This window comes from Psittacula echo (genome assembly GCF_963264785.1).
Source record: "Psittacula echo genome assembly, chromosome: 6".
NCBI lineage: Eukaryota > Metazoa > Chordata > Aves > Psittaciformes > Psittacidae > Psittacula > Psittacula echo.
Window position 1 is genome coordinate 9,205,368 of NC_137743.1, and position 20,604 is coordinate 9,225,971.

The 20,604-nt window shown below is 42.8% G+C and overlaps 1 protein-coding gene across 3 annotated transcripts in view; it reads right to left on the reverse strand.

The window, feature by feature from the left end:
• Positions 1 to 8,857, reverse strand: part of FHIP2A (FHF complex subunit HOOK interacting protein 2A) — a 35,219-nt gene extending 26,362 nt beyond the window's left edge. For 2 of the 3 annotated variants that reach the window (XR_013957219.1, XR_013957220.1), the window contains exons 1-2: positions 8,632 to 8,811; positions 647 to 725 (exon numbers count right to left, since the gene is read on the reverse strand). Coding sequence is in view for 1 of the 3 variants with exons in the window: in XM_080621334.1 (XP_080477460.1) it covers positions 647 to 725; positions 8,632 to 8,676 (124 nt within the window). In the remaining 2 variants the exon portion in view is untranslated. Of the gene's footprint in view, positions 1 to 646; positions 726 to 8,631 lie in introns of all 3 variants that reach the window. The other variant, XM_080621334.1, reaches the window with a different exon arrangement.
• Positions 8,858 to 20,604: the final 11,747 nt, after the last annotated feature.

A 20,604-nucleotide genomic window follows, 5' to 3' on the forward strand; every position in this document is an offset into this window, starting at 1 on the left:
CATTTAACATTTAAATGTTGCATACTGTTGCAGGAAATCAGGGCAAAGTTTAACACAAAGCATCTACAGCCATATTTCATCTGAATACCCACTGGGGTTTTCAGAAGAGCAGAATAAAATCTGGGTAAGTTTTAACAGAACGTGTTCTAAATCTGCTCACGAATTCACTTTTCAGAGCTATGTTATCAAAATACCTTTCACGGAGACAAGCCACTGAAGAAAAAAGACCTAATACTGAGCACTCAGAATTTATGTCTTTAATCACTTTTGTTAAAGTCTTGGGAAAAAAAGAAAATCCCTGATGCAGAACAATATAAAGGTTAACAGCAGGAACTACATTTCCGTAGCTGTCTGTTTAGATTAAACAGAATATATGAAGACAGAAATTGGATCGGGCGTGGTAAAGTACAATTCTCTACATGGTACTTAGGAAAGAAGACCTTTCTTCTATCATTTTTCATGCCTCATTTTTAAGGCCTGAATGGAAGTACACAATATTTTTAATGACTAGTTGTTGTTGCTGTTGGTATTTTGATAAAAGACATGCCTCATTTTAGTATCACTTAATCTTTACTTTTCAACAACGCAGAAATTGGGAATTATATTTTTCCCAACAAAGAGACAAAACCAAGATGTTTTCTTTTACCTGATGTCTCTATGTAGTAATGGGTGATTGCTTTCCAGTGGTAAACAAAATCCTCTTGTAATGGAAGGGAAGGTGCAAGCTATGGGGAAAAAAGAACAAACAACAAACAAAAACCAGTTAGGAATGAAATAAACATACACCCTCAGAGATTAAATTGAATTTTATCTTATACTTGGGAGCAAACTGCTGCAGACTAGTGCTGTAACTTTTACTCTGTGCTCTTCTGCCTTTAACAAGGATTATATACATTATTCATGGCATGAGCCCCATGTCATACTGCCTAGCTTGTGAACATCAGTAATAATCTGTGATGTCTCTATGACTGGACAATCTATTTGAAGCAACAAAAGCAATTGCTCATGCAGTAAAACACCACTAGAAATGTAGGTGTGAATTGTTTACATCTCAAGAGTTTTGTCCTGTAGGGAAAAAAATCATGTACTTTTACATTTGCTTTTGATGCCATCTTCCTTTTCTGTATGCTCTGTTCTCCTCTTTGCCTGTGCTCCCTTAAAAATACCAATTAGCTGCTTCATACAGTTTTTGACATGTTTTTTCCTCTCAACCACAACTATTTACCAGGCCCATCCCCAGAGCGTGTGGGTTTTTTTACCAAATACGTTTCTTATTTAATTTCTGACAGAAAAGGAAGTTTCGTCTTTTCTGGATGAATTTGGAACAGCCGGTTGGGTGTGACTGGCATCCAGGAATAACACGAAACACGGCCTCCCATCCAGGCAGCATCAGTACTGCTCCTTCCTTACCAAGCTCGAGAACTGGGTGCCCTGCGGCTCATTACGCCACAGGCACTAACAACTACTACACCACAGGCAGTATGCGAAACAATGACCATGATCATCTAACCACTCTGCTCCCCAAAGCTGAGGCAAACAGTGAATTTGTGACCACAGTATAAAATGTTCAGAGCGGGTAAAATCAGGAATCCTCCAGGGAAAACTCACCCCACGCTACAGATCGTGTGAGGGTCTGTTGTTACTGAGGCTTAACCCTACTTGCTTGAGGCTTATTTTTTACCATCAAGTAATTTTTTCATAGGCAATACTAAAATGAAGGATTATCACTTGACATGATGGCAACAGTGAGACCTATGGGCAAGCAGAAAGAATCCCATGCATAAGTTGGTGTGTCCATTCTAGAAGGATAAGGAGTTGAACCAGCCCGACAAGCTATGGAGTTCAGTCCTTCACAGAGCCACAGAGTGGCTGAGGTTGGAAAGGAGCTCTAGAGGTCATCTTGTTCAACCTCCTGTTGAAGCAGCCTCACCTAGAACCAGTTGCTCAGGACCGTGTCCAGATAGCTTTTGAATATCTCAACAAATTGAGATCCCACAAGCTATCTGGGAACCTGTGCCAGGGCTCAGTCATCCTCACAGTGAAAAAGTTTCCCCCTCCAGAAGCTACAGACACCACATTTGAGATTAATAACTATGAATTCCTCTAGTGTCTCCTCATAGTGCCTAAAAAGTACTGAGCTGCCGTAGTTCTCGGGCAAACAGAAGCATGGGGCTCAGGCATCTGTATACTCTTCACTGGGTAGCGCTGTATTTTGGAAGTTTTCCACACCAGTCTTTTCTCTTCCTTAAACTGAATGACACTTGAATTTATCTTGGTAAATTCATAAAGCCCAGTATAGGAACAGCTTGCTATGCCAAGATAAGAAAGTAGAATGCTAATTGTTAATGATCTTTTGCACACAGGACTTTGAAATGCAAGACTTTAAAGAAGCAGTAGTGCTCGGTAACTAAACTACACCTGCATCCTGTGTGGAAATGTGCCCTTACAAATGGTAACAAGGAAATCAAATGGACATTGCTTATCCATTCCCTGACAGTCTGCGGACTCACTGTCTCTTCCATACTTCTACAGCTGGGCACAGAAAATACCAATTTAGCACACCCAGCTACCACAGAGTACGCATCAGGGTACCACACACTGCACAAAACTAGTTTGTTTTACAATGAAGTTTACTAAGTTATTGAAATTCACAAGAATAACTCAACAAACTGATGACTGAGAATATGATATTTTGTGTCATGCTTCGTATGTCACACTTGCTGCCATAGATGAGTATTCCAAGCAATGTAACGATCATTTTGCAGATTTCTGTAATAAAACTACACCAAAATCTCCACTCGGGCTGATGAATAGCACAGAAACCACTTTTGAGGAATACCAGCGCTTTCAGGCAACTCTATTTCCAAAGTAACACATGATAGATAACATTAAAGATTTATCCTTGACTGATGTGATTTTCCTCTCCACTTCGTCTAGCCTCATCTGCCTCGAGATGGAATTTAGTGGCTCTGAGCAGTGCCAGGAAAAGGATTTCACTTCTCAGCACTGTCAATAATTTATCCACTGCAGGAGAGAACTGTGGATACAGACAATCTCCCTCCCAACAAACGCCTCCGGGGACTCCTCTCAGACGTGAAATCCTAATTCAGGGACAGGTCCTGCCCTCTTTAATTAACACACTCAGCGATTGCACAGGGTCTTCTCTGATCAAGGACTTCAAGACAGATATTAGAGATACCATTAGCACGTGTGTGCATGTGTACCTGCATGCCTATTGGGAATATATGATTTGCAATATATGATATATTGGCAATATATGATATACATTGCCATCAATTGGACCTGGTGATACAGAGCTGTGCTTGCATTGGGCTACCAGACTTAGCGACTCCTAACAATGTAGAAAAACTGTCCTTTACTTGTTCAGCTAAAATAACCTTCACCCTCAAATTCCTCTTCCCACTGCAGATGGACCTAGTATAAATCTGCTTTTTACAGCACAGCTATTCCAGGTAATATGTAACAGAAATATAACTGCAGCAACGCTATGTATTATTCTGACAGAAGTGTTTTACTGACAAAAAATGAACCCACCCTGCCCCGATCCTCTTGAATTAGTAATTCAAACACAAAATCAGGGTAAAGGCCAAGACTAAGATAGGAGCTTATAGACAAACAAAGCCCAGCATTGGAAAGCATTAGAAAAATGAAAGCGTAAACACTTGGTTGACGTGCTTTAACCCTACTAGGGCAGGTAATTCTAGGATGAAGCTGTAGTTTCTATTTTAGGATGAATTATTAGTTACCCGCTGAGATGAAATACATCTTACAGCTCCCAATCTGAAGAATCACTCTTTTGTAAAAGTACACATGCCTTTCTGAGGATACTGAAGCAAAACAAAATCCACTGCTGAGGCTATTAATTCCTGCTATTTGTCTAATTTGAAGGAATTACCTTAAAAGTGCAGTTATTTCTCAGTTTTATTAATTAATTTTGATGTAATTACATACATTACCTGGTCTAGTGGAAGGTGTCCCTGCCTGCAGCAGGGGGCTGGAACTATATGATCTTTAAGGATCCTTCCAACCCAAACGATTCTATGATTCCTTTGATTCTATATTCTTACTATATTTTGAGCTATCGATTCCTCATCTCAAAGTGAAGTTCTCCTCCTTAGCAGAAAAAACTTAAGATCTTAAAGACTGCAGTGTAGGTGTTATATATCAAATAGACAAACCTCACCGAACACTACTGAAAACCAGCCCATTTGAGCAGACACTGATTAGCTCTTCCATCTGGTCTCCAAATCCAGCAGTCGAGCTTCCTGGGAGTGAACGAGTGTCTTATTTAGAAGCTAAACTTAACACATGCTGCCTTATCATTCTGGTGACAATACACTGTTAATGATCAAACCTGACTCCTTCCAGGAAAAGTGCAGTTCTCAGGAGAACTACAGATCTTTGACCAGAACTATAGTCTGCTTGTTATAAAATCTGTCCAAAATACAATTCCACGTCGTTTTCAAAAGTATACAGAATTTGTGTTTAGGCAGGGAAAAAAATAAAGTCAAGAGCAAAGAAACCTATACATATTCAGTGCTTAACAGCAATTCTTTTGTGCATGCAAAACCCATTGTCATATGCTCCATGTATGCTTTTCAGAAGTGCAACTCAATATTGAAAAGAATGGAAACAACAGAAGCTGGTGATATCCCTCAGTATCTTTTGGGTAAGTAAAGGAAATGCTGTGTAAAAGAATAACAGGTACTGTCTGGTCAGACGCCAGAGTGAAAATGAAAGCACAAACTGGGTCAAAGAGAAATCAAGGGGAACTGCATTCACAATCCCCTAACTGAAACAAGGAAAACTACAGTAGTCACTTGATCTTACTGCTTTACTAGCATGAATGTTTGCCCTGATGGAAAATCTGTTTATTTCTTCAGTTGATGAATGCACAGAGCTTATAATGATCACTGCTGTTGCATATAAAATTAAGACTGCACACGCTTGCGAGCCATGAATTAAATTTTGTCATCACAATTTGTTAAAGCAATTGGTAATGTGAGGTCATTACATCAAATAAAGTGGGTTCAAAAAGAAGCATTGTTCTGAGTAGTTATGCAGCTAATGATTTTGGAGCCGTACCTGTAGCAAGTGACTCAGTTTCTTTCAGTTTTGCCTCAAAACATGAACAGAAAATATGCTACTAAAAAGCATATTAAAGTGCCAGTGTAAGAGACACAGTGAAATAATAGGTTGGTAGAGAATGGTCTCAAAAATGTGCAGCAGGCACTAAAATCTAAATTCATTCCTCAATCCCAAGAGTGATCCAATCTCGTTTGACAGTATATTGCAAAGTTTGAAGCAACCAAAATCACACTTTTTCTGCTCCAGGTACACAGCATAAAACCCTCTTTCTGTGTTGACTGTTAAGACAAAACATCTCCTGAAAGCCCAAATTGGAGACAAAAGTCCTTTGAACACTGAGTGACCGCTCTACAGACGAGCTATTTTGTCTCAGGAAGCATGAGTGAAGAGTACAAGATAAGAGAAATCGTAAGTCTAACTTGGTGCTTTCCTAGCATACACTACATTTTGTATGTTGCTGACAACGTAGCACTCTGGAATACATCTGGGATAAAAGTATACTAGAAATGCATAGCAAAGAGAAAACATCTTGGGGACAAGCCATATATAAACTGTCACAGATTCATTAATATTAACCCCACACAGCAACAACATTTCTATTCTATTCTGCCCTGAAGTAAGGTAACAGAACAAAGACTGCAGTTCCCTCCACCATTCTCACCCTACCCACATTAAGGATGCTCTGTCAGGATGATACCTGACAGAGTGCTTGCTCATCTGGATGCTGCAGAGAATTCCCAAAAGGGTAAAAGTACCTAAAATGCTGGCAGGACTGACACAGGAAAAGAGGTGGCAAAAATTAGGATTCAGTTGTAGTGAAAATGGGAATATGATATCACACTCTTGGGCATTTTAGGCAGAAAAGACTGAAAGTTTTGAGTTATTCAAGGTAAGAAAACTCTTACTGAAAAGCAAATGGTCCTTTATGTTTGCTTCATTATAGTCCTGTCATGAAGGCAAAGAGCGGCACACTCACAGCAAGTGAAAGGCAAATACTCCTGTGTGTATTAGACTGTCAACCTTTGGAACTCCTCGTCATAGTTCAGTGAGATGGCATATTGAGGGTAAGGTAACAAAGATTATCTAATAATATAGGAACTCTTATCTGAATACATCTCTCTGAAGTCTGCAGGCCTGTGGGCCCTGAGGCAGGACAGGAGCATTATATAAGTGATGCGCAGGAGAAATGACAGGAAAGAAAGGCTACCCAAACCATTCTGATTTAAAGTAGTCCTACCAATGAAAGCTAAGACTAAGCACTCCAAGTGTATTTAATTGCCCAGCTCAGCTCAAAACTCTTCAGCTGTAAATGAATTTCTCCCAGAAGCAGGCACCCAAAACCTAGGAGAATTTATATCTTAGTTACCAGTTCTGATGCTGATATTCAGGGCTGAAACAGAGTCCACATGAGGCTGCACAAGCTACACTTGCTCTGCAGCTGTAACAGCAAGTAAAAATGATACACCGAATTCTCTAGGTTGGGAGAACAACAGGCAGCATCAAGCTGAGCTTATTTAATATTTAGGATTTACACCAGTTTTCATTTTCAGAGTAGCAAAGCTAAGTAGCCTTTTATCAGATAATAATGTTTTAAAGTCACATACAGCCCCAAAACTGTTTAAAAGTTTATATTTATCAGTTCTGGCTTTGAATTAGTGGGTCAAACTTCCTAGGTGAAGTAAGACACATTCTTCATATCCTCTTGCTTTTGTGATTCCATGATTTACTCCTAGCATTTGGTGCTCGGTGTGTCACAACCCTGTAAATGCAATGCAGCGCAGTACTTAGCAGCAGCAGCTCCCTCACAGTGGTGGTAGCAGGGAAAGGTGATTCTAAAAGGGACACCAGAGCCAAGCAAGGACACAGAGCATGTTGTTTGACAGCAGTCACTTGCCAAATGATGTTCTCCATCTGTGTCTGTTGGGGGTGGGGAGGTGTTGGGGTTTTTTTGATTAAAAAAAGATCATCTAGTCCCTACAATCTCCATTCTTGCCCTTTTCCATTCAACTCATTCATGCTTCCTAGTTTTTTATGGATCTCGTATAAATGCAGTACTTTTTGTACACATCAATAATGTATACGTTCTTCTAGAAATAACTTTGATTAGATATCTTGAATTGGTAGGCCCGAAAGAACAACTTCTCTTCCACTCCTGAATCTCTCTACTCATACAAATTGTGGCACAGCTCACAAGACTAACAAGGTTTCTTTAGTCAGGGAGGCATTAATTTCTGGGTGTTCCTCCAATGAAAGCACTGCCTATTGAAGTCATTCATATGTGGTCACAGAGAATTTTCAGGCCATTTCATCGTTATTTCGAACATTTCTTTCCAATTGCCACTCCACCACTAAAAGAGCAAAGTAGGAACCTGCAATTAATTATTATAGGCCTAAGTTTTAAACCTGAGGAGTCCTGCTAAAGGCCGCGGAACTACATGCACACACATCATGCATACGCTCAAGTATCTGCAGCATAGAGGGGTACGTTAAAGCACAAACGGTGCCCCTTTCTCAGCTATTTGAACCATTTTCCATCAACACTTTGTGCCTTCACTGCCAGCAGTATTTCACTGCCAGTTTTTAGCACCCAGGCAAAGATGCACCTCTTCAACCTCAGCCTCCTGGATGTGTCAGCTTAAAGAGAAAGGTGCTGGAAGCCATAGACATTACCACCAGGACCTCACCTCACGGAAAAGCAAACAAAACCAACCCGTGCAGACACAAAACGAGTCCTGAGAAGCAAGCAGCTGAACGGGGCCTACAGAAATGGCAGCCTCAGAGACAGGCCCCACTGCTCCCCTCTCCTCAGCGCCCCGATGGGCAACGATGTGTGTGTTTACACGGTGAAATCGAACCGACCGTACACAACCACAAATCCCCTCGGCCTCCTTCCCCTCCACACTCAGTTAAAAACCAGAAACAAAGGCTGAAAACATCGGTTTGGAAGTGACAACATCACACAAAAGCACCGGACACGGCGACTATTGTCTGCTGGCCACAACAACAAGAGAATCCGGAGTTTCCTGAATTCACCTCCGCTCTCGTTTCGCTGAAAGCGGCCGGGGCGAGGGCACCGGGGCCTACGGGCAAGGCACGTTACCGGCGCTGACAGCCCGGGGGCTCCCGATGCCCGAGGGGTCTGTGCCCCGGCCGCAGAGCTCTGGGAAGCGGGTCCCTCCGCTCCCTCCATCTCCGGCCCTCGGCAGTCCCGACCGGCTACAGCCGGCGCTAGGGCAGCTCCGCTCCCCTTTCGGGGCCAGCCGCCGCCCGCGGCCCGCCTGCCTAGCTCGGCGTCCGCCTCCCTGCCCCGCGGCACGGGCGAGCCGGGCTCGGCGGGCCCGCGGCTGCCGGCGGATATGCGGGCTCGGTGGGGCCCCTCGCCGGCAGCAGGCCCCGGGGGAAACGGCAGGGAAAGGGCGCCGCGCTGAGACAGCGGGCCGAGCCCCCCAGCTCCACCTGCTCGTCAGCTAGGCCCCGCTTGCATCCCCGGCGCGGCGTGGCTCGGCCCGCCGGCGGCCTTACCGCCTCCACGGCGTGCTGCAGGATGGAGGTGAACTTGGAGAACATCCTGTCCCGCGACTGCAGCAGCCGCTGCCGGGACGACCGCGAGAGCTCCTCGATCCGCCGCCGCCGCCGCTCCAGGGTGAGGGCTGCATACGGGGACCTGGCCGCGGGGATCGGGAGGGCGGGCGGCCGCCGGCTCTTGCCTCTCGCTCCCCGGCGGACACCGTGGCACTGACACCGCCGGGCTGCGGCGCCGGCTGCCGATGCTCCGGGTGTCCGCCCCAGCGCGGCCTGCAGGGGCCGCCACCCTCCTCACTCTGCAGCCGCTCCGCGGAGAAGCCCGGCCGGGCGGCCCGGCTTCGACCAACCGAGCCCGCCCCGTTCCGTTCCGCTCCGGCTGGGCTGTCCTGTCCTGGCCGGGGGCCCGCGGACCTGAGCAGCTGAGAGCGCCGAGCTCTGCCCGGGCCTGGCCTCGTCGCTCGAATCGGGCCGGTTGTGCCGGGGTGCCTGCAGCGCGGGGCGCTGCCGGGGTGGGAGCTGGCAGCGAGCTCTGGGTTCCCCGAGCCAGGTCGCCGCCTCTGTGGGCAGCTCCCGGCAGAGAGGTGAAGGGAAGCGGCACCTATAACCGCTGTCTCCGTGCCCAGAGGCCTGCCATCAGGCTCCTACAGAGGTCTCGGTGTCTACACTGCCCTCTGTTCCGCGAGAGGCGCCTGCACCCGTGCCTGCTATTATGGCACAGGAAGGAGCAGCCCTGGGACAGGTGGCCAAAGGCCCGGGTCGCGGTGTGCTGGGACAGGTGGGGTCTGTTACTGTGCATGGGGACTGTCAGGTGCTCAGAGAAACGATGTCCGGCTCCCCACAGAGATGGGCTGAGGGAGTCAGTGACATCTTGCTGGCTGAGAGCCTGGAGAAGAGAAGGCTCCTTAAGGGGAGACCTTAGAGCAGCCCCAGTGCCTAAAGGGGCTACAGGAAACCTGGAGAGGGGCTTGGGACAAGGGCCTGTACGGACAGGATAAGGGGGAATGGCTTTAACCTGCCAGAGGGGAGACTGAGATGAGCTCTTAGGCAGAAGCTCTTCCCTGTGAGGGTGCTGAGGCGCTGGCACAGGGTGCCCAGAAAAGCTGTGGCTGCCCCATCCCTGGCAGTGTTCAAGGCCAGGCTCGATACAGCTTAGATCAACCTGCTCTAGTGGAAGGTGTCCCTGCCCGTGGCAGGGGGTTGGAACTGGATGAGCTTTAAGGTCCCTTCCAACCCAGTCCATTCTGTGACTCTGTGAGAGGCCATGCAGCTGGTGATGTGGTCCTGAATGACTGCAGTCCTTCTGGGTTTTGCAGTGTCCCACAGCATGAGAGGGCTTGTGGCAGTGTGCATTGCTACCTGTTTCACTACTGTTTGTGTTTTTCCCCAGAGCTTTGAAGGAGGCAGAGAGGGCTTTATTTCATCTCCAAGCCAAATACTTCAGAGAAAAGACAATCCGTGCCATTTTCTTGTGCAACAGGAAAAGCAGAGGTAAGATGGGATGAGCAGAGGCTATACATGTAGTCAGGTATTAGAATGGGTTTCCCAGGGAAGTGGTGGAATCACTGTTGCTGGAAGTGTTCACAAACCGTGTAGATGAGTCCCTCAGTGATACGATTTAGTGATGGATCCAGCAGTGCTGGGGTAATGGTTGGACTTGATCTTAAAGGTCTTGTCCAACCCAGTTGATTCCATGGTTCTGTGTAGCTGGTGGCTGGAGTGATGTTTTGGGAACAGCTGCAATTAATGACGTATTATTTGGATAATGGGCAAATGGAAGTAGGAGAACAGGACTGATTTGGCACTGGAGGAGCAGAGTGAAATGTTGGGAAGGTGACAAACCAGTATGGGAAAGGGAACAACCTGGAGTGCCAAATGGAGAAAAACTTTCTCACTGATTTTTGGAGATGAATGAACACCAACTTCCTCATATGCTACGAGCAAGCAGAGAGAGACTAATCAAAAAGACAGGACAAAACTACTATTTAACTGCTGTGTTTTAAGTATTATCATCTGAGGAGTCTGACTGTTGATCTTGTGATGAAATCTTACGAATGGTTCTGCTGTACTGATAGTTGTTACTACCTCCATGCTTTGCAGATGTGGAGAGCTACAGTACAGGTACTGTATGGAAATAAACACTGGTTGTATGTCGACACCTTTACTGGAGTTGCTAAGGAGCAGAGCTAGCTATTTCCATCTCAAAATGCAGACATATCAAATAACATACATTTTAAAGGTAATTATGCTTTCTTTTTTTAAATAAAGAAATCTGCTGAGTGTGGTTTCATCAAGTTATATTCTATAGATGTTCTTAGGAAATGTTAATTTGCAAAGTGGGCAGTCATATGATGAAACATATGTACCATCTCTGCCTTTAGGTAATTATTAACTGGGCAGATGCTGCATTTGGAAGGTGCCTGACTTCTTTGGTTTAGCATAAAAAGCTCTGTTAGACTTTTTAAATGTGCTCTAGGAGGCAAACCCTTCTTCAGGTGAATGTCAGTGGTATTTATTACAGTTTTGCAATACATCCAGGTTATTATTAGCATTTATGTATATTTTTATATGTAAATACTTAGGTTTATTTATATTAGGATTTTAATACTTTAAGTACAGTTCAGGGGCAACATTTCGCCTGCTTATATAATTTGTATTGAAGGTTTGTATTGCTTTCTTAGAGAAAAACAATTGAGGAGCTGTAGGTTTGAATGCAAGTGTGTTGTCAGCAAGTGGGCTGAGGAGTGATACAGCTTTTCTTCCATCATTGTGAGGGTGTTCACCATGCTAATGGGGACCTTCCCATTCTCTCACCATAGATGCTATTTGGGAGCCTGCATTGTTTTCGAAGAAAGTGTGGATTTAAAGCACACGTGCTTGATTAAGCGGTCTAATTTAAAATGGTATTTTTAAATGCTGTTTGCGATCTATTTGTTTTCGCAAAAATGTCTTTTGGGTATGCCATTGCCTTCCTACTTCTGAGCAGCTGAATGGATAAAGAAACTGTAAGATATCATGAATACATAAAAGGAGACAGTTTTATAGCAGTGAGAGTATTCCTAAGCATAATTCACATTTTATGAAATCATAAGTCATCGCTTCACAGATGGTGAGGTAAAGCTTTTCTAATGCTTGAGGGCCTCTTATTATTCTAAGAGTGCCTGATGTATAGAAAACCATTTTTTAAACCAGAATATTTCATTACAGTTGGAATTCAGGTTTTGATTGTAAAAGTGACTTCTTATTAGGGTTTTGGCCTTGCAGTAAAGGAAACAAAGAAAATATCCCAAAGAAACTGTTACAAATATGATTATCCCTAAGTTTATTAAACAAATGAGGTCTCTGCAAATTAGACCTGCTTATTCTTACCAGTATATTGAGCTTGAAGTCGGAACCATACTGCAAAATCCAGTTTGTGGTGCTTATGAGTGTTTAAACAGGTTTTTTTTTTTTAATGCTGTATTAAAGTAGTCTCAAATTTCTCAAGTATATGGAAGTACTTCTCACTGCTGGGAATATTAGATAAATACTGGCAGACCAGTAGTAAGGCAAATCATTGGAAACTAATGGACAAAATTATCTCACCAGTACCAGTGCAAGGTTACACTGCATTTGGATACTTCTTGTCCTCATTGGAGATGATTCAATTGGAGATGACTCAGTTATGAACAGGCAGCCAATGTCATGTCATATGCAGCAGTATGTCTTCGCCTGTCTGTGCTTGATGTTTATTCCACTGATTTATTTCAGTGGTATTCACAAGTATTACTTCTGATTTTAATACTCTTGAGAGCAGAGTTGTGCTGGTTTGGGGTTGTTGGGGTGATTTTGGCAAGGTAGTGCTTTTTTTGGGGTGGCATATGAAGTGACTTAGTGTTTTGCTTGAATGTGAGTTAAGAGACAGCTTGAAAGCAAGGCTGTTTTAATTGATAGAGCTTTTGGGAACTTTTCTCCCTCTTACAAATTAATGAAATTGCCTAGATTAAATCAACTTAAATGGAGCGAGACAGTGAGATAATGTGCTAGCCTTTCTATCTGAAAATCTCTCTGCTATTTAGAATGATGGCAGCAGGCCAGTCTCTAATGGATGTATTTGTCTACATTACAGAAGAACTTCCTGAAGTCTGGACTTTTGCTTCAGAAGGGTTGAGGATTTGGAAGGTACGTTTCTGTACCTCAAAGTGAAAGCATGCTAGTGGAGCTGATATCTGTTTATATTCTGTGCAGGAATTTATTGTGTTTATAATAACCAGCTGGACATGTATGTTTTCAGTGACTACTTGGATGAAATAAAGAATGAAGTGTTAGTGGCTCAGCATGATCTCTGCTTTTGAGAAGGATCTAAAACATCTAAATGGATCTTTAAACATCTAAAGAGATGTTTAAAACCATCTTCCTCCCTTTCTGATTCTGGGCTTGACTACAGAAAGCATTATATTGTGCACTGGATACCAGAGAGCATAGTTTGAAGTCCAAACTATACTTCTTCCAGGTTTAATTAGTGTCTTACATGTAGTATCATATGTGCTTCTGCTTGCTATCATTTTCTGTCATGAACTTTATGGTTGTCTGTGCTCTCAGCTGTGTGCAACACCTTCCTCTTTGCTGATTTGCTGGTAGCACCATGTAATCAGTTCATCATGCAGTATTTCTTTAAATCCCATTTTCAGGCATTTCCTGGTTTGTGCATCCTGCTCCACATCTGCATATCTACTCTTTCTGTAGAGACATTCATCATTCATTCATCTTCTGATGGGTTACAAGCTTCCTAAGCATTAATCTATTGTCTAATTGCTTACCTGTCACACCTGCAAGTGTCTTTATGCCATCACTCATTGCTGTGGTGGAATAATATGGGCTGGATGGATAAATACCCATGCCCAGTAGGCTATTTCTCATGTTCATCCATCAGTTACTCTCTCTGTACTACCCTGCTTTAGCTTATATAATGGATTGTGAAGGAGACCACACAAATAGGTCAGATGTACATGTTGTATGTGAAATGAGACATTTGTTTTCCAAACACATCATGTTTTCCTCAAATATTTCTGTTCAACTAGAAGCCTTATAATCCAGGCTTTCCTCTCTAAGTAAATATATGAATGTTCTGCCATACAGTACCTGCAAATGTCAGCACATAATCAATTATTGAAACCAGTTAGAATGCTCTCAAATATTATCAGTCAGAGCTTAGCTAATTTCATTTAGCTAATTTAGCTAAAGTCTACAGGTTAGCAGGACAAACTTGTTCTTGTGGTAGTGGGAGCTGAAGCAAAGAGAGGAAGGATAAACTTCCAGTATGCTTTATTGCAACTGTAGTGACAGTAAGAGTCTGAATGTCGTATAAATAGACATAAAACTGGATTTTGCTTCAAAATATTGGAAATAAACAATTGAGTAGTCCAAATGCTATAAATTGGTTTCCTCAGACATTTACCTGTGTGCTTGCAGAGAGGTGGGTCTAGTAATTAGCATCTGCATGTATTCTGGGGGACAATTGAGGTGCTTAGCCTTGATCCTACTAAGAGATTTCTGAGTAATTTTTGGATCAGCTCTGACAGCACTGTTTTTTTCTAATGCATAATAAGGTTCCATTGTTACTTACATCTTTGGATTTAGGGCTGTAATCCGTTCATCCCTAAAATGTTATCAGATAATCTGTTTAATCATAAGCAAAAGCTGATCTCAATAGGCACTATGAGCTATGCAAAATAGTTCAGGCACACTACTACTATGCAAGTGTAGAAATTCTCTCTTCTGCATTAGTCCACAATTAAAAGTAGGTTTTAGTCAGAGTTTCAATTCTGTTGTCTTTGGCCTGAGGCATAACTGAGATTTTACAGGGAGCCTGATTTAAATTTTGGCATTGTAAAATGTCTTAATTTTGAAGCAGGTGACTAAAATATTTATGATGTGAGATACTCAGTAGTGGCTTTGCAATTCATTTTAAATTATTGATAGCACAGTTATCTAGAAAGGTCTAAATACCAGCGTCACAATGCTCTCCAGTGTGCGCTAGCTGTGGAGTTACATGACAAAAGTCCAGTTATGTTCCTCAGTATTTTGGTGTACCAGGAATGTGGCCTGTAACTCCTCTGGGTTCTATTCATGGTGTCATGGTAGGAACATGGTCTCTCCAGCCCAGGCCATAGATGTCCTGGTTTCACCTATGGGGCACACAGCAGCAGGATTTAGAATCCCTCATAGCTATTTTTTTGGGGGTGGAAAAATAACCCTATGTGTCCTGTGTAGAATGAATTATATGCCAACTAGTAGTGTTACCTCAGGGCTTAACTGCTGTGCATTACTTAGCCTGTAGAAGCTTTGGTTGCTCATGACAGCCCATCATTTTAGCAGTTCACTTGTCCCACTTGGTTCTCAAATATGTTATCTAAGCTACAGGGCTGGTTTGAGTTTATGAAGACATTCACTTATCCCTATGGCTATCACTTGTGACATGATACTTGCATCTTTGCAATAACTAAACGCCAGTGAATTTAGGATCTTGTATTCAAAGATTGGCCTTTCCTGGCAACTGACTTCTTTTGCGGTTTCCAAGGAGGTGAGTGACCATGTACATCCCCTCTGCATTATTTTAGCTGTAGGTGAGGGTGGAGGGAGCCATCAGAACCCTTGCAGTTGGAATTTCATGCTCAGGAGCTGTACTCTGAGCCAAAGTACATTTCCAGAAAAACTATGTACAACTTGATCCTTTGTAATTCTTTCTGAGTCATCAACCCTGTAGAAACAAGCGTCTGCACTTGGAGGAAGCCTTTAAGGAACTGAGCTGGAGGCACTACTGACGACAAGCAAAGAAAATGAAGTCTGTAGCAGACCCAAGGTCATCCTGAGGTGCTTCTGTTGCTCATCCCTGTTCTTTTGCCTCAGGCTGCTTTGGACTAGTTTGACATTCAGGCCTCATGTTGTGAAATACTGAAGTAAGCAGAACTGTAACTGTAATAATGGAACCTGTTCCTGATTAGATCTTGGAGTGGTACTGTAATACACTGTCCTTGATTCCTGCCTGGCAACTCATGTGCCTTCTCTTTGGTTTCTCTGGTTTTATGTTCAGAAGCTGTTGCCCCCAGTCTCTGGGTACTCTGGGAATTCCCAGGTGATGTATATTGAGCTGTTATTCATACCCGGTGTGCTTGACTGCTGCATCAGCTATGTTCAGTCTGTATTCCTCCTTCCTCTCCAGAAGTAGCAACCAGGCAGCAGAAAGCCAGCTGTTATATTTGGCATTACAGGTACAAACTACGTCGAAATTCAGTGTTCAGACGTAGAAATCGTGTACTAGCATCAACCAGCTTCCAGGAGCTGTTGTTCATGCCAGTGCTAGATAAAGCCCGCAGGGGGCAGCCCGACCTCATGTTTTACTCCAGCAACGTGCTCAGCCGCTGACATCCCTGTCTATTCGTGTGATTTGCCGTAGAATAAACAACTGCATGTTGTGGAGGATTAGCATCAGCCCTGAACTCAAACAGATTCAAAAGTGGACCAAAAAACCAATTGTGTGACTAAGTTAAACCTCGTGGTATTTACTTATATTTATTTTTTAACCGTATTGAAAGAAAAAAAAGCTGCATGAGAAAACTCAGCTACACCTGAATTTCCAATCTGTCACATTTACAACAGATAAGTTTATTGGTACATAGCAGTAGGCAAGAGACAGAAAATATCCAGAATACGTGTACCTGAATGTACTGGGCAAGACTAACAGGAGAAGTGTTTTTCTTTTTTCCCAAATCTCTTCAGGAATCTTTCAAGGTTCAAGTTACTGTAACCATGACTGTAAGACTGTGCCTTTGGGTGGCTGGACCATGTGCTTTCCCAAGTGTGTTCTGAGTCTTTGTAGAGCAGCCATCACGGTTACAAGGAGATTTTGAGTAAGAGGCTGTGTCTACACGCAGGCGTGTGCCTTAGCTGTAAGGCTGATCAGTGCCAGTCAGACTAGGGAGTGCTGTCTTTATTTAGTATGACAAGGAAAAAAGCATTCAGCTCCTGAAAAAGAGCCAGTACTTCATGTGTCTTAAATCAAATTGCATCCGCCAGCTAATTAAGGGATGGTTTTGATATGTTCTGAAGGGAGGCCTGTCCAATTCTATACTTCTCAGCCAGAGGGCTCTCCATATAGTGTGTGGAAGAGAAAGCAGGTATCAAGAAAATGGCATGTGAGAAATTAAGACAGCCTCAGCAATATGTGAATTCCACGAGTACAGGACAAAACCTAAGTATCTCATATGATTAGATGGCAATTTATTCACTGAGGTACTTTCACATTCATTTAGATAATTAATTTCTCTAGCCCCAAACTTTCTACCCCACATAAGCATGGCTGTCATAGAACAATGTACATGCTTCTCAGACTTTGGCTCATTGTAGTTGCAACTACAGATGAATTTTTGCTTTTGATTCATAAATCTTTCCCTATGTTTTAGGATTCTGTCTCTAGTTTATTCAGAATATCCTCGCCATGTTAATCATAAACATGAGGCCTTGGGTGACATGGTTTAGTGTGGGGTGTCCCTAACCATGGCAGGGGGGTTGGAACTGGATGATCTTAAGGTCCTTTCCAACCCTAACTATTCTATGATCTTTGCTGATATGAACTTAAGCCAAGGAAATATCCATCATGTTTTACGTTGATAGCATGATGTAGAAGTTACTCTGTGTAAAACTGCTTGTACATTTAACCAGCTCTGATTTATTGCATAATTTACTTCAGTTTGGCAACAGTGAATTCTTTAGGATAAAGGGTAAAGTGGGGCACACAGTGAGAAAATGCCCTTGCTTGATGCAGATCTAAAAACTCTTAATTTATAATTAACAACAAAGGCCTTTTATGGGATTGTCTCTACATGCTCTGAAGGCATGCACTGAATATCAAATGACAAGAAAGAATGATTTTGGAGTCGAGATTCACAGAATCATAGACTAGCTTGGGTTGTAAGGGACCTTTAAAGGTCACCTAATCCTGAGGGCTTTTCCTTAGCTGCCAGGATTGCAAATATTCCTTGGTTACATACAAATATATATACATATAATATATACACGTACATATAAAGCCTATAGCATTTATGTGGTAGCATTTATGTGGTCTTACACAATGCGTGTTCTTGAGTCCAGTAGTCAGTACTGACAGGATAACATATGTTCAATATTACATTTCTTTTGCCATAGAATTGCATATACCACAGCCAATATGGAGGGTTGAAAACATGCAGTGGGTTAAGAAAACTAGTTCTGCTTGATGAAAACAATAAGGAAGATGACTCTGGGATTTGTCTCACTCAGGGTTTTTTTTGTTGTTGTTTGATGGTTAAAGGGTCTTTATGTATTTACATGTGGGATATTTAGGGGGAAAAAGAGACTTCAGGAAAGCATTTCTGTGAATATTTGCTGTGAGCAATTTGGAGCTCAGTTCTCCTTTGAAAGATGTAAATGGGAACTTCTCTCAAAAGAGATTAGTGGGAGCTGCCCTTGCAGCTCACTGAAATCAGTGAAAGTTCATCCATTTACATGAATATGCTTGTCCATTACTGGCTGCAGATTGTAGTGAAACTCTTACATTAAGGGAGGTGTCTTGAAAGTAAAGGAGCTTATTGTCTTGCATTCATGTCATTCATGTCACATAGAACTACTTATTGTGAGCTTATTAAAATTCTGATTAAATCATGTACTTTTCTGGTATGACTCCTATAGTTCTGGTTTCCCCAAGAAAGGAGCCAATGGAATTATGGTGGAACATGTAGAAAAATCCCAGTTTCCATCATTCTTCAACATGCCAATATCAGTTCAGTGAAATAAGTTAAATAAGTTATTCAGGCCAGTCCTGGCCATCCTTGCCATTTGTCTTGCTCACAGAAGTTGTTCTTTGAAGTCTATTTCTGTAAGAGTTTGTCTTTTGTTCCGAAAAAAACCCTAACTTTGTCACAATGATCTAATTTCAGGAGGAAACATACTGTGTTGTGCAGAGATGGGTATGTTCCAATTGTAAGTTATCTGCATCAGACAGAGCTGTAATGTTGACTTCTACCTGCTTTTCCATCCATGCTAAGCCATTCTGCCTTGATTTTAATGAAAAATATTTACATACTGATGTGATCTTAATGATATTTAAAACTACGATCCTATTTTTCTATATGACAAACTGATGAGGGACAAACAATGAGATTATGAACTTCATTGAGATTATGAACCTCTCAGATAGGCTGAGAAAGTTGGGGCTGTTCAGCCTGGAGAAGAGAAGGCTGCGTGGAGACCTCATAGCAGCCTTCCAGTATCTGAAGGGGGGCTACAAGGATGCTGGGGATGGACTCTTCATCAGGGACTGTAGTGACAGGACAAGGGGTAACGGGTTCAAACTTCAACAGGGGAAGTTTAGATTGGATCTAAGGAAGAAATTCTTTACTGTGAGGGTGGTGAGGCACTGGAATGGGTTGCCCAGGGAAGCTGTGAATGCTCCATCCCTGGCAGTGTTCAAGGCCAGGTTGGACAGAGCCTTGGGTGACATGGTTTAGTGTGAAGTGTCCCTGACCATGGCAGGGGGTTTGGAACTGGATGATCTTAAGGTCCTTTCCAACCCTAACTATTCTATGGTTCTATGATTCTATGATTCTATTTCCCCAAGAATTGATGCTAAAAATATCAATAGTTTCGTTCCTCTTTTTGAGGGGGTGAAGAGAGAGAAGGGAGAAAGGGCTATAGGGACTGGTACCAGCAGATTGTTGGGAAGCCAAAGCATGAAACTTGCAATGCTGTATTACACATACACAGCATATTGCAATATTACACGTCTGACATTAGGTGTCTGAGATGTGGTCCAAAAGCTACTGAAAAGCAAAGGGAGAGATTCTCACCCACACTGCTGTGTGGATCATGAGTGGGGCAATGTATTGGCTGTAAGAGTTCAGTAACAATTCCTGTTTTCCCATTTCAAACTTAGAGGTTAGCTGGACGTGATAATCTTTTTATGAATCTTCTGTTTGTCTAAACCCAGTTTACTTAGTAGAAGGAAAACCAGTTTTCCTTCAAAATATTCACCCATGGCCAAGTGACAGCGAGGTATGCTGCACAGGGAATACAGTCCGTTATTTAGGATACTTTTCTTTGAAGATGCAGGTTCTATTCTTTGCTCTTGACATAGATTTTCTCTGTCACCTTGGAAAACATACTTAGCTCCTGAAGGGCATTTTTAGGTGTCTGAAAATACTAATGGGATTTGAAAACAGCTGGGTTTTGGTGAAACATATTAAGCTTTTTGGCCATCTCTGAAAAATCCCGAGGTGCCTGTTTGTATCTCTTAAAGCCCAAATGTTGACCTTAGTGGATCTTTTTATACTAATTTGAATTAGAAGCCTAGGCTGTCTGTAGAGTCAATAGGAGAATGTACGAGGTGGGATCCTGTTTCCCAGCTGAGTAATTCAGAAGCCTCAGGTAGATGCCTGAAATAAAACCATGTCAATCATTGCTCCTTAATGGACTTCTAAAGTAGTCAGGAAATGTCTCAGTCAATCAAACCGCTCCACAGCTTGCTGCGGCTCAAAAGGATCATCGCTTTTGCTTCTGATGGTTCCTCCTCACCCCTTCCTGGCTGTGTAGTTCCGCATCGCCTTCTGTCAGCTCCAGTGTTTATCCGAGCCCCTGGTTTCTTTCTCTATCCTCCTGTATCCTTACCTGGCAGAAAATGAACCCAGTGCAAGAAAGTGAACAATTCCTAGAATCATGGAATACCAGGTTGGAAGGGACCTCAAGGATCATCTGGCCCAATCTTTCTGGGCAAAGCAGATGTCCCAGCACCCAGACCAGTCAAATCTTAAATATGTCTAGTGTTGGGGAAGCCACCACTTCCCTGGGGAGATTATTCCAATGGCTGATTGTTCTCATTGCAAAAACTCCTCTTGTCAAGTTGGAATCTCACCAGGAATAAGTTGTGCTCATTACCCCTCATCTTTTCCATGTGACTTCTTT